Consider the following 14,420-nt stretch of genomic DNA (forward strand, 5'->3'; position numbering starts at 1 on the left):
TTTGAGTGGAAGGGTATAACATTGATTTAGGATCTAGCATGCAAAAATAACCTTCCTCTTTCAATGCATGCCTGCTTAATCCCAAACTTCAGAAGATTGGGATGAAAGATAATATTCCAAGGTGAAGAGGACGGTCGGTATAGTAATTTACTTTAGTTGTGTCTACCAATGATTACATATTAACTTTCTATTTAATTTTGGGGGGTGAGGGCATCTGAAGTCACATGTGTTCTGAAGGAGGTGGGAACTGAATGCTTCTTATAAAAAGGAAACAGCAGATGAAACAACCTAGTACACAGGTATCAAAATGGGCAAACTACTCCTTCTGACTGGTGAGTAGGACAGGCTCAACTTACCACTGAGCTGGCAAAAGTTTCCATCTCTCTGTCAATCTATCTCTTTTTGTTGTTCTCTGCCTTCGTCAACACACTATTCTAGTCTGACCTAGCTTACTACATCTATAGACTACCTAGCTATAGTAATTTGATGGCCGTTCTAAAAAATGTTTATAAATTGACTAGAAACTGTGATGGTTTAGGAAAAAATAGACCTCTTACTAAGAACATAAGAATAAAAACAAATTATAACAGATGTTTTTAGGCTGGATAACAAGAAATGCTTCCAACAGTAAGAACAGGCATAGATTAAAATAAGTTTTGGAATTCCTTGCTCTAGAGTTTTAAGAGACTGAGGGAAATCTCTCAGGATGTCGCTTAAATTTCAATAATTCTTTTAATGTGTGGAACTTGGGTAAGTGATCCACAATATCTTTTTACAGCAACAAATGAGTCAGGATAAAGCTACACAGTATCTCAACAACCACATAATCCCAATCCTGCATTTGCTGAGATAACGTCAGTGTGAAGGGAGGACACTTGAAGGAGACAGAGGTGGACTGGTGGGGCAGATTGCTGGGTACAACTCCCATCATCCCTGACCATTGGCAATGATGGCTGAGACTGATGGGAGCTGCAGTCCAGCAACATCTGGAATTGTTCCCCACCGCTGCCTTATTTAGGAAACAGGAAAACCCCATGTTTTCCTCATAAATGTGAATTTCCACCCGTTATATCTATGCCATTATGAAGAGGATCCCAGAATCCAAGTATTTATTTATCATACATCTAAGACAGGACCACAACATATAACAAACTGAATTGTCTGTCTCATCAAGCCAGTAACCATTGCTTGCAATATATCAGGACAAGCCCATGGCTTGCTTCAAAAGCTTCAGAGATCTACAACAAAACCACCTGATGAGAACACCATTGACTTAAACAGGCTTAGGAGTAATGCTGTCTCTCAAAGGAACCATGGGTGAGAAAGCCTAGGGATCTATAACAAAGTATTCTCAATTGATCAGCACCCTTAACAAACTACACTTCCCATGATTCTGTTGGGGGAAGCCATGACACTGATGCAGACAATGCAAGTTTGTAGTGTAGATCTGTTCACTGACTTGTAGTTGGGGTGAACTAAGAAATACACATGACTAGCTTTTGTGTTTGATTAACAATGGAACTTTTCTTTCATAGGTCTGGCTCTCCTGCTGCATGTGCAGCTGGGTAAGTTGTAGCAAATTTCTCTTTATTTTATTTTATTCCATGAAAAGGAATAGCTAAAAGAAGTTTCTCCTCTAGTAAACAATTTGAATGCATTGGTTGACTTTAACCTTTTAAACTGCAGGTGCATCTACCAATATTGTCTGCTACTTCACCAACTGGTGCCAGTATAGACCTGGTATTGCACGTTATATGCCCGAAGATCTTGACCCATGCCTATGTACTCATGTCATCTATGCTTTTGCGGGCATGGCAAACAACCAGATCCAGACCATCGAGTACAATGATGTGGCTCTCTACGGTGGCATCAATGGACTCAAAACCTAGTAAGATCCAGCAGTTTGACATACAACATTCAACACAAGGGGCAGAATCAAGAGAATTTCCAGTGAAATAAATGGGGATTGAGTATTAAGTTTAAATCCCATGAACTTCCATGCAACTTTCGCTCCATGTTTTCCTATGGCTTACGCCTAATTTTTGCATTTCCTATTCCGTTTCAATAATATACCGGTACCTGTCTTTCATATTAGCAAAAATCAGACATATATGATACAGAAGGGAAAAGAAAGTAATAAATGGGTGTGTCTGCTCCTTTCTCCAGGCAACCTTCTGCCCACTTTCACAACAAAAGCACACTTTTACAATTTGCTTTCTGGTTTCTTGTAGCCCTGGACAGGCTCCCCCCTAAATTTGCTCCAAAAATCTTGCAACTCCCCAGATTCTGAGGGAGTGTAGAGAGGAATGAGAAGCAAATGTCCAATTAGATCTTGCCATCTGTTGCATTTTTATATTAACAATCGCTCTTTCTGTGCAATTCTTAAAGGGTACAGGAATTCTCTTTGGATCGATCCCTACTTGTAAAGTTTGTGTGGATATTTCAATTCTTTCTTTTTAAAGACAGCCCGCTTGTAACTGTTTGCATATGGTTCAGAGTCTCTTTAATGACCTTCCAAATAATTTCTTTACAGCAATCCTGACCTGAAAACCTTGCTGTCTGTTGGAGGCTGGAACTTCGGTACCCAAAAGTAAGGTCTTCTAGGAGATCCCCTCCCATATTTAGCACTAGGATGATCAGGCGAAAAAGAGGACAGAGCCCCTGTGCCCTTCATAGCTGAACAGAAGAGAGAACCTCCAGAACTGCTGAAATTTCCTCTTCTACACAACTGGTGCAGGCGCCCTGTCCTCTGTTCCACCTGGACATATTGTTTAGCATCATCTCCAACCTTGCTCTACATTAGCTGTTCTATTTCCCTAGCCCATAAATTAGCACATCTGAGAACTGTTTTTCCTTCCTCCAGCTCCTTAACAGTATGGTTAAGTATAGCAGTATGGTTCTAGATTAAAGAAGCCAAGGACCACTTTTACATGTACAAATCTAGACACATATATGTAGATGTGTGTGAGAGTTGTGTATTGTGAGACTGTTCTCTGCATTTCTCTTTTTGTTTCCAGCTCCTTGTGTGCATCTGGAAGTAGATTCCATGTTTCTGCTTCCAAGTAGTCAGAAAAAGCAACTTCCAGGGGCAGGGGGCAACTTTCATCTCACAAGATACATACACACATTTCTATACTGGATTAAATCCATAGATACACTGGATATGCTGGGTACACTGCCAGAAACAACAGGAAAGTGTCTTCAAGTCCAAACAATGAAGATTAATGTAAGCTGTTCCTCACAAGGGAGGGAACTCCGGTTCACAGCCAATGCAATTGAACTTGGACTGGATACACTTGGGTTCAAATCCTTGCTCAGCTATGGAATCCACTGGGTGGCCTTGGGCAAGTCATTGTCACCCAGCCTAACCTATCTTGCAGGGTTGTTGAGGAGATAAAATTGGATAACTCAGTTAATATCACACTTAACACCTTTGTAGGCATGTGGGAAATGAACATGCCTTAAGAGATGTGAGGAATATTATCAAGAAAGAATAAATATTTGGATTTTAAGGTTAAGTGACTGAAGATATCCCCTTCCTATCTAAATCAGGGATAGCATTATGGAGCAGGAAATCAAAACCTCTAGTTCAGGGAGGGAAACCTATGACCCTGCAGCTGCTGTTGGACTCCAAAACTCCCATCAACAACAGTCAGCATGGGCAATGGTCAGGGGTGGCCAGAGGTGGGGACCAGCAACATCTGGAGCGCTGAAGGTTCCCCATCCCTCCTGAAGTCTGTGGAATTCAGAATTTAACGATCTCAAAAGGCTATGCTGTTTGCAATAATCAAAGTATCTGGAGAGCACTAGGTTGGTGAGAGCTAGCTCAGACCATCAGCAGCAGATCTAATTAAGCTCTGTGGTTTCAGATTTGTGGAACTGATCATTCCAACCTTCCTCTTTGCAGGTTTTCTGACATGGTTTCCTCTGCTCAGAACCGCCAGACTTTCATTCAGTCTGCCATCTCCTTCCTGCGCAAGTACGGCTTTGATGGGTTGGATATTGACTGGGAGTACCCTGGCAACAGAGGCAGCCCCGCTGATACCCAACAACTTTTCACAGTCTTGCTCAAGGTTGGCTTCGACAATGTGCTCTCTCTGTATCTAGGTGACTAATATAGCAATCAAAGGTTTGTTGTGGAATTTTACCCAGTGCTATTTGTCTGGGACGCAGGTGGTGCTGTGGGTTAAAGCCTCAGCGCCTAGGACTTGCCGATCGAAAGGTCGGCAGTTCGAATCCCTGCGGTGGGGTGCGCTCCCGCTGCTCGGTCCCAGCGCCTGCCAACCAAGCAGTTCGAAAGCACCTCCGGGTGCAAGTAGATAAATAGGGACCGCTGACCAGCGGGAAGGTAAATGGCGTTTCCGTGTGCGGCTCTGGCTCGCCAGAGCAGCGATGTCACGCTGGCCACGTGACCCGGAAGTGTCTCCGGACAGCGCTGGCCCCTGGCCTCTTGAGTGAGATGGGCGCACAACCCCAGAGTCTGTCAAGACTGGCCCGTACGGGCAGGGGTACCTTTACCTTTTACCTTTATTTGTCTAGGCAACACAATCACTAAAACAGATATAATAACACCTCCATGTCTTTAGGGTAGGATACCTTTTTTCTCATTCTTTCCTGGGCTGGATCTAGACACATCAAAAAAGTGTTTCAGGAAAATGAGTTGTGAACTTTATTATGGGAAATATAATGTAGCTGAGTACCCTGTTCCTGTTCCAATAATCTGCATCTCAGAAATATTAACAGCGTTTGTGATGCTCATAGTTTGAGGCAAATGGTGGGTGGAGAGCTTCAGAAGTGGATATAGAGGGAAGTGAGACTGTGATTACAGTTTTTGATTAAATAACTGCATGAGTGGAATGACTTCTGCTTCTGCCCACTCCCCCCACCCTCTGTGCATGCCCAACACCATCCCCATCTCTACTCAGGAAAGTTAGACGGGGGACCCAGAAAATATTTTTTTGGTGGGGGGGGGGGCATGCAGAAAGTGGAGAAAGTTCCATCAAGCAAGTGGAAACCATTCTCCTTATGCAATGAGCTACTTAGTGCTACGTTGAATACAACCCAATTTTCTTAGTTACCCTGTGCCTTACATTCTGGAACATCACTTCATTATGTCCGCAAAGCCAAGCATGTTAAACATTTTTTAAAAACCATGACCCTGAAATTAAGAGTCTCCTGCTCTACCAACCAGACAATGAAGATTTTAAAAACTCAGATAAGGGTGGGTGGGTGTTCTTAAAAGAGTAGCTTAGTGCTGGAGTTACAAATTTTCTCTTAGGAGCAAATGTCTGCACTGCTGCTCCCTTTAATCCTCCTAGTGTGCTTACTCCAGCAGCAGGGGGGAGGTTGAAGAGGATAAATAATTATTTCCCCCTTGACCACCATTCCACACATATACACACACAGGAGCAGGCACAGCAAGTCTGTAGTTTTTCCACCATCCCAACCTACCTCCTGGGGCACGTGCCCCCCTTGCCCCTACCCTCGATCCAGACCTGGAGTAGCTTGTGACAATTCACTTCTTCCAATAACAGGAAATGTATGAAGCTTTTGAACAGGAGGCTTCTCAAACCAACAAGCCCAGACTGTTGATCTCTGCAGCTGTGTCTGCTGGCGTGGGCACCATTGAGACTGCTTACCAGATCCCAGAGATGTCTAAGTAAGTTGCATGTGGATATCTTGGCTCATTGTGAGCTAACATAGACAATACAGAGGCAGCTGGCCCAATGGTTTCATTTGGTATAAGGCAGTTTCCTATGTTCCTAAGAGGAGACAGGCGTACACAGTGGAAAGACACTGACATTGGGGTAGACTGGTCATTATGGCAATTGCACCATAGCTTAAGACTTCTGATCACCCACTATGGTAAAAGCTGAGAGATTCTTGGGTTGGAGTGGGTGCCTCCTCACTTTGCCAAACACTAATAAAAAAAATCCAGAATATGATGGCTGGTTTCCTGGTCACATATCAAGCAAGCAGTGGTTATGTCTATGACTCAGCACTTCAGTGAAATCTGAAATAACAAGAGCAGCAGAGATTAAACAGAGAGTACCTGCCTATCTCCATCCACTGTATCTGCCTGTGATCTTGCCTATACTTGTCAGTTCAGGAAAGAGGAAAGAATGTGACTTATGTGGCAGAGGACATGCACAGCCAAATTATGTTTCAGCACAGAATTCTTTACATCCTTTAGCATAGTCTGAAGTAGATACATAACAGTTTATTAATGTGTGCATTGGAGAATATTACTGTGTTCACCAGTGACAAAAACAAACATTAGCGGTAATGTTGAAGTGATTAATGAAAGTCTCTGTGTGGATCTTGTGTGTATTGCATCTATACCCTGCAAATCTCACAAATCTTGAGAGGCTGCCCCATGCTCAGTGATTGGGAACTTGGCAATATCTACATTGTATTAATATTAACAATTAAACTTTATTGCAGAAGCAAGACACTTTGCCTTCTTACTTATCAACAATTTCAATCATGAGACCAAACGAGATAGGGACCTGAGAATTACTAGAGATGGCTGAGGATATTATATAATAATGCCTCCTGGCTAGAATCCTAACCAAATGAAATCTGATACATTTGGCCGGTTGTAAATTTGCCTAAATTTAAATGAATTGTAATGTTGAATACATTGAAACTGATATATATAAATGTGCAACAGCCATGATTCTCCCGTTTTTTCAGATAGAAGTGGCAATACTTACTTAACAAAGTAAACACATATGAGGAAAGGGTCCAAAGTTTTCCTTTTTGGACTGATATATTTGCCTATTTGCTTCCCTCACGTCCCTCCAAGGTACATGGATCTGATCAATGTAATGACTTATGACCTCAGAGGATCCTGGGAAGGTTTCACTGGTGAGAACAGCCCTCTGTATGCAGGCCCTGAAGACCAAGGCTCCTATATTTACTTCAATGTGGTGAGTGACTGAACAGAAATGAAGGGTTTCCTTTACCATCAATCATACCCTACATATTCAGCTGCTGGATATGTAGTTCAGAATTGTCCCATGATTTGCCTTCTGATTGCCTCCTCAATGTTCTTTCCACCAGGACTATGCTATGAACTACTGGAAGAAGAATGGTGCACCAGCTGAGAAGCTGATGGTGGGATTTGGAGCCTATGCTCGCACCTTCACCCTGAGCAACCCTTCTAACCATGGCCTGGATGCACCAACCTCTGGGCCAGGGAGAGGTGGGGCCTACACCCAAGCAGCTGGGACGCTGGCCTATTTTGAGGTAAAACTCTGGCATAGTTCTTGCAGCGATCCTGAACATTTGTTAGTTATCATGATGTCCTGCATTTTCATTTTTTTTAATTATAGCTTTTTATGTACTACTGATGCAGTTTTGCATCTGGATATTGCACTTGTGAGCCAATATAGTTATCCGGTTTATTTCTGTATAGTTTCATGTTCCTGTTTTTGAATGGGTGTTTATTTGTTGCTTTCTGTGCCAAGGAGCATAATGGCCAATTCTCGCATTCAGAAAGTGTGCTGTTTTTAAGCCAGCATCTGCTATCCTGGTGCCCTCCAGATGTTTTTGACTAAAACACCCATCAGCCTGCTTTAAACTATGGCAATGTGCAAGCCACTCTTTGCACTGTTAGAGCTGACATGGTTGGAAGGAATGAAATTTTATGCATCTGCCTTGTAATAAAATTGTAATAAAATAAAATTCTAAGGCCAACTATGATTTCCACATTTCTCTCCCGCTCACAGCTAACAAACACTCGTATGATTTCTGGAAATGGGTGTAAAGTAAAGATAACCCAACATAGTTTAGCTAGCCTTGGGTAACTAGATCAAACACTTTCATTGGCTTAATCCAAGATATTTGTCTCCACAGGTCTGTACGTTCTTGAAGGAGGGTGCCACGGTTGTGTGGAATGCTCCCCAGGAAGTCCCTTATGCCTATAAAGGAAATCAGTGGATTGGCTATGATAACCCTAAGAGTTTTGGTATCAAGGTAAGCCTGTTTATTGTCTCCATATTCTGCCCTTATTAAGCACTCTTCTAAAATGGCCGGAGGCTCCTCCTAGAAGGCATCTTGCCTTTCTTCTCCCACCTTCCCCATTCCTGTGGAGCGTGTTGCCATCAAGCTGTCTTTGAAGAAACTGCAGGTTTAGACTGTGTTGAGTCTGAAAGGTCAGAGCAGAAGGATTTCTAGGGAGCTGAGGAGGAACAAGCTCCCCCCACCCTCCCTTTCTGAAGCCTAATGGGCGAGTAGTATCCATTATGTTCCACCTGTATATTTATGCTCTGCCTGTATATTTGTAAAGAATATGAAAATATTGCACAACATCTTAAGTCTCCCATGACCATATACAGTGGTACCTCGGGTTAAGAACTTAATTCTGTCTGGAGGTATGTTCTTAACCTGAAACTGTTCCATACCTGAAGCACCACTTTAGCAAATGAGGCCTCCTGCTGCTGCTGCTGCTTTGCCGCCGCTGCACAATTTCTGTTCTCATCCTGAAGCAAAGTTCTTAACCCGAGGTAATATTTCTGGGTTAGCAGAGTCTGTAACCTGAAGCGTATGTAACCTGAAGCATATGTAACCCAAGGTACCACTGTAGAAAGAAAACTGCACCCAAGTACACACACCCAGGAAAACTGGGGATAGTGGAACAATTATATAGTATTTCCCTCCTAAATAAATAAATAAATAAATAACTTGATTAACTGTGTTTCATGCATCTAACAGTGCAAATCCAAGTCTGTTGTGTGTTGTTTTTTTTAAAAGTATACTCCTTATAGTTCAGCTGGCTTTTCTTCTCCAAATATGGTTAGGATTTCAGACTATCTGTTTAGGATTTATGTACTGTAATTCCTTAACCTATTTCCTGTAACTGCAGCTTTAAAAGTTACAGACCACAACTCTAGAATGTAGAGTCAAGCCATTTATGCTCTCTCTCTCTATCTTAGCAACTCAAAGGAAAGATAGCTCTGGTTCTCATTTACTACATAATGCTTAACCATCTAACTCACAGGCTAAGTGGCTGTTGGAGAACAACTTCGGAGGAGCCATGGTCTGGGCTATTGACTTGGATGACTTCACTGGCACATTCTGCGGGGAAGGCAAATACCCCCTGATGAATGCCTTGAAATCTGGACTGGGAGTCACCACACCAAGTGAGTAACATACTCCTGTTGGCAAGATAGAACAAAGTGCCTGGCATGCCCAGAAACCATCATTTTGTCTGTATATGAAATAGTGCTACTGATTCCTATTGTGTGTTCATCTCTGTCCTCTTTGGCTCATTTCTTTTGAGGCAGTATGGCTGGTCCACTACTGAAAAAGCCACTGGGTGTGATGATAATTATCTGGATTTCAGCAGATGGGAGGTGGAATTTAACCCTTTCCTTTTCTGCTATGGTCCTTAGGAAAATCTTTCCTCTGATGTCCTTACTTACCTTGGACGCCTTCCTCTCATTGCAAATACTAGCTGAATTTTCACAATGGAGGGAAAGGTTACATTTCTCCCTCTACATGGGCTGCAGCCCCAGTCATTATCCTGCATACATTCTCTGCTGGTTATATTTTTGCAAAGATGCGGTTAATGTCATGTCTAGCCTGGCCAGGGCTTCTTTTGCCACACTCCGTTAAATTGTAAATTCTCCTTGAGACTTTTGTTCCTCACTCCTAGTGCAGGCAATATTGAAAGATATTCCCAAAAGTCTGCCTCAGTTTAAGGCAGCCTTCTGTGTTCCTAAAGTTCTAACGCCATTCTCATCTTCCTTTCAGACTGTAAGGTGCCTGCAACAACCCTTGGCACTAATGCTAATCAGCCTGCCCAGGCTACAACAGCAGCCCCACCTGGTGGTGGAAGCTCTGGTGGAAGTGGAAGTGGAAGTGGAAGCTCTGGTGGCAACTTCTGCAATGGAAAAGCCAGTGGCCTCTACCCAGATCCCACTGACAAGAATAGCTTCTACCATTGTGTGAATGGGAAGACCTACCAACAATATTGCCAGAGTGGCCTTGTATTTGATGCCAGCTGCTCCTGCTGCAACTGGGCATGAAGAGAACAGCCACAAAGTAGTACACACACCTTCCACTGCAGTCAACAGCAAGGAAAGAATTCAGCATGATAAATAAAGATGCATTGCATTCAAATCATAGTCTGTGGTTTCTTCTGCACAAATTCAGTATCTCTTCCCATTAAGTCAAGTACTTCAATTACATTTTCTTGCAGTGCTGTAAAAAAACAACCCCATACTTGATCAAATGTGTGATTTATTTAATTTATTCATTTGCTTTGAAAACATACTGATCATTTTTACCATCCCAAAAGTGTCCAATGAAACATGCAAGAAAACTGTCAACATAGGAATATAAAACATGCTGCAAGAGAAAATCATGACAAGGATTACAATTCTGAGACAAAGTATGGAGCTCTCATGTAAATATTTAGTTAGATATAGGGAAATAAATGCAGCAGCATAGTGGTCTTGTTGGAGTCTGAAGATCACCATTTTCCTACAGTGAGGAAAAATCCTCTATTCACACACTCCACAAACTATAAAAGATGCTACAGCATTCTTTGTTGATTTTGTTACGGCAGGCATAGTAAGGCTGTGTATATACAGTACCACATCTTCAAAGCACAGTCTTTTCCTTAAAGAATTATGGGGAGTGCAGTTTACTCCTCAGAAAGCTACAACTCCCAGCAACCCTTAACAATCTACAATGCCCAGAATTCTTTGAGGGAAAGAATGTTATTCAAATGTGCTTTAAAGGCATAGTATGTACCCAGCTACCCCTATGGATGCTATTTCTGGGATTGTAGCAATCGGGTGACCAAATGCAATTAAATTGTTTATTCCCTCTAACTTCCCCCAACCCTCAATGCTTTTCTTGACTGCCACCACAACATATAAAGACCTCAATTAGCAGCAACCTTTAATGAATTCAGGCCTAGTGTGGCCATGTGTCCTGCTTTCCAGAGGGCAGACTTTTATTTGAAGGGCTGTCAGAGAGAGGACAAGCCTCTGTTTCAAAATATCCTCCATCTGAAGGGTCTTCCAACCCAAGTCTGGTCTAAAGCCCAAGAACAGTAAGAAGGGAGAGCAGGGGCCTTGAAGTCAGCACCTGGACAGTGGACTGAGCAGGGACCCAGGTCACCCAGTCATGTTCTTCTGCACTATACTGAGATGTACCTACACATACAAATCAACATTTGCCAGTTTTATGCAGATCTGTGTAATCTTCTGTCCTTTTTGTTGATAATGTATTTCCTCCTTTGGGGCAATGAGTGGAGTGCAGAGCAGTTGCCATCACCAACACACATGGAAACAACAAGAAAGAAAAGATCTACAAAAACTTTCCAAGTCCAACATGGAAACATTTCAAGCATTAGGAATGGAAGGATCTCGCCATTTCCCATTTCCCCCAATTTTCAATTTAGTCCTCCACTTTTCTGCAGAAATTTGTGGTTTAAAAAAAAATCCTCAAGAAAATCGTTCAGCTTTTTTATTCCACTTTCTCCTAATAAACATGTAAACTTTAACTAATGCACACATTTTTGCAAGACTTTTCTCTTAATATAATGCATTTTTGTATGTTACTTTCACTAAGAAATGCATTTTTATGCCCATCATCCCCTAGTATGTGCACTCTTGGAAACATTGGTTGAATAACTACAGCACAAAATTCAGCTATGTGTGAATTTTGCAGGATGACAGTTTTTCAGTTTTCATATTGTTTTGGAAAGTGCAAATTCATTAGGTTCATTTTTAAATGCAAGCACAATAGAATTTCACCCCCATCTCTACAACCAGTGCTTTTTTCTGGGGAGTACGCAGGGGTACGCTTACCACTAAACCTTTTGTGAATCTAAGAGGAGAGAGAGAGAGAGAGAGAGAGAGAGAGAGAGATATTGAGGGGCAGTATTTCAATATGAGTAGGAAAATGAGAGAACCCCTAAACATTTTTTAAGGGGAGAAAGCACTGCCTACAACTATATACATTCTTCCTCAAAGAAATTGTGGTTTTGATTGTCAAAATGCCATCATCGTTGTCAACGGGCTTGATCACACAAATGTGGACATGTTAGACAGAAGGGTGTGGCAGTGTTATGCCCAACACAGTTGGGAACATGCACCCATGCTATTTTCCCTAATGGGCTACCAATGCTGGCCATTTCACAGTCATTACCAAGGCTTTTGGGCAAAGAAAGCTCATGACCACAGCCAACCTGAGACATTCATGATGGGGCAACTGGTGCTCCTCAACTGCATGTCTCCTGCTTCTTAAGGATCTTCCCACTATCTTATCCTGCCGTGCTCACCCTGTCTTGACCCAGTGGCTGGCACTACAGCAGCTGTATGAAATAAACAGAATAGTATTTGATAACTGATACTTGACTCTATTTGACTTTTTTGTGTAAAGGTAGATGGTATTTGAAGATTGACAGATTATTATGAGGCTTCACATTTGATTTCTACCAAAATCAAGACAAAGACATGCTGACAACTCTGAAACATTTGAATTTCTAGTGTTGAGGCAATTATTCAGTAACAATCTGAATTTGAAACTCAAAAATATTATTTTTTTTATACCAAATAATTTACAAATTGCAAAATGTTGACAAGGAAAACAGGAAACAAGCAAAACTGTTAGCTCAAGCCAGCATTCAATTCATTGGTTGTTAGTTTCACTGTGAAACTAGGCACACAGCATGGCTAGATCATTGCATAACCTCACCTTTTATGTTAATTCTTTCTTTCCTGCTATGGATCCTGAAACACAGCTGTTTTGCGCAAGTAGCTGAAATAATTTGCCATGCCTAAACTGTAGTGGGATATAGCATTCCAAGTAGAAAATCCATCAGATACGACACTTACGGACTGTCACTATTTTATGGGTGGGATTCAGTTGCATACTGGGTAAATTCAAGTAGCGCAATTAAAGTGTATTTGGTCTCTTGCACAACAAGCCTACTTTTTAAAAAATGGACTTTTGTGGCAGGAAAAGTTATTGGAAAGTGTGGTTATAATTATTGATTAATGTGATATCATATAATAACCTCCACAACAAAGCTGAATGAATGTTCAAGGAACAAATGTCATATCACCTCCTCACAAACTTTGTGCGTACAAGTCAATAAAAAGGTCACCTGAAAGTGATGCTTACTGAGTTCTGTAGTCCCTAGAATAGAGGAATTCCTGACTTCCTCAGCAGATCCTGTAATGCAACACCTTGTTGACACCATATGCTTTTTTTAAAAAAAAAAAATATGACTGTTTCTCAATCAACACAATGGAGAAGTTAGTCGTTCACTTAGGACAAGGGTAGGAAATCTGTGCTCTTCAGAAGTTCTTAGACACCAACTCACCCAAAAAAATGCTTTTGATAAAAGACTTCATCAAACACTTCTGAGTAAGCTTAGCAGTTATGAAAGAAGAGGTCTTCTTGTGGATTGGTAACTGGTTAAGAAACTGGTTAACTTGTTCATAAATAATCTGGAGTTAGAGGTGAGCTGCGAGGAAGCCAAGATTGCTAATGTCAAATTGTTCAGCATGGTTAAAACAAAAATAGATTGTGAAGAGCTCCAAAAGGATCTCTCCAGAGTACATAAGTGTAAAATGATGCACACCATGACAAAAAATATATTAATTTCATATACATGCTCATGGGGTATGAACTGGAGTTAACTGGTGATGAAGGAGACCTTGGCATCATAGTGGGTAGCTTGATGAAGATGTTTACCTAGTGTGTGGCAGCTATGAAAAAGGTCAATACCATGTTGATTAATTTAGAGAAAAGTCATGTAAGTGGTGACATGATATAGGTGTATAAAATTATGCATGTAGAGAAAGTGGATAGAGTCTTCCTCCCTCTCTCAGAACATTAGAACTTGGGGCCATTCAATGAAGGTGAATGTTGGAAGATTTAGGACAGACAAAAAAACCACAGGGACCTCTTCACAAAGTACGTAATTAAACTATAGAATTTGCTCCAACAAGAAGCAGTGATGGCCACCAACGTGAATGGCTTTAAAAGAGGGTAAGATAATTTCATGGAGGGTACAAGCCACACGGATTACATTCCACCTCTACTGTTGGAGGCAACATGTCTCTGAATACCAGTTGCTGGGAATCTCAAGTGGAGTGTTGTTGTACTCAGGTCCTGCTTATGTACATCTGACTGGCCACTGTGAGAACAGGATACTGGATTAGAAGGACCTTTGCCCTGAGCCAGCAGACTCTTCTGCTCTCATACACTCCAGCAAGCATGATCAGTGTGATTAAGAGCGGTAGACTCATAATCTGGTGAACAGGGTTTGATTCCCTGCTCCTCCACATGCAGCTGCTGGGTAACCTTGGGCCAGTCACACTTCTTTGAAGTCTCTCAGCTCCACTCACCTCATAGAGTGTTTGTTGTGGGGGAGGAAGGGAAAGGAGAAT

At 41.8% G+C, this 14,420-nt stretch overlaps 1 protein-coding gene and 1 long non-coding RNA gene across 2 annotated transcripts in view; both read left to right on the plus strand.

The window, feature by feature from the left end:
- The window catches only part of LOC310847307, an 86,281-nt gene that overhangs the window by 62,823 nt on the left and 9,038 nt on the right, over positions 1–14,420 (plus strand). The gene's annotated exons all lie outside the window — the stretch shown is intronic.
- On the plus strand, positions 211–10,128 carry LOC310847296 (acidic mammalian chitinase-like). The gene is made up of 11 exons (XM_083744882.1): positions 211–332; positions 1,536–1,565; positions 1,687–1,888; positions 2,534–2,590; positions 3,908–4,073; positions 5,535–5,659; positions 6,809–6,932; positions 7,066–7,251; positions 7,861–7,980; positions 9,005–9,146; positions 9,760–10,128. The coding sequence occupies exons 1-11, from the start codon at positions 308–310 to the stop codon at positions 10,032–10,034; spliced, it is 1,452 nt and encodes a 483-aa protein (XP_083601008.1). The 5' UTR covers positions 211–307; the 3' UTR covers positions 10,035–10,128.

This window comes from Podarcis gaigeae (assembly GCF_964106915.1).
Source record: "Podarcis gaigeae genome assembly, chromosome: 6".
NCBI lineage: Eukaryota > Metazoa > Chordata > Lepidosauria > Squamata > Lacertidae > Podarcis > Podarcis gaigeae.

Excerpts from the sequence above, each read along its gene's own strand:
- LOC310847296 (XM_083744882.1), top strand. The coding sequence starts at position 308 with ATGGGCAAACTACTCCTTCTGACTG. Across the intron at positions 6,933-7,065 it reads CCTATATTTACTTCAATGTG|GACTATGCTATGAACTACTG; the intron begins GTGAGTGACTGA and ends TCTTTCCACCAG. Across the intron at positions 9,147-9,759 it reads ACTGGGAGTCACCACACCAA|ACTGTAAGGTGCCTGCAACA; the intron begins GTGAGTAACATA and ends TCTTCCTTTCAG.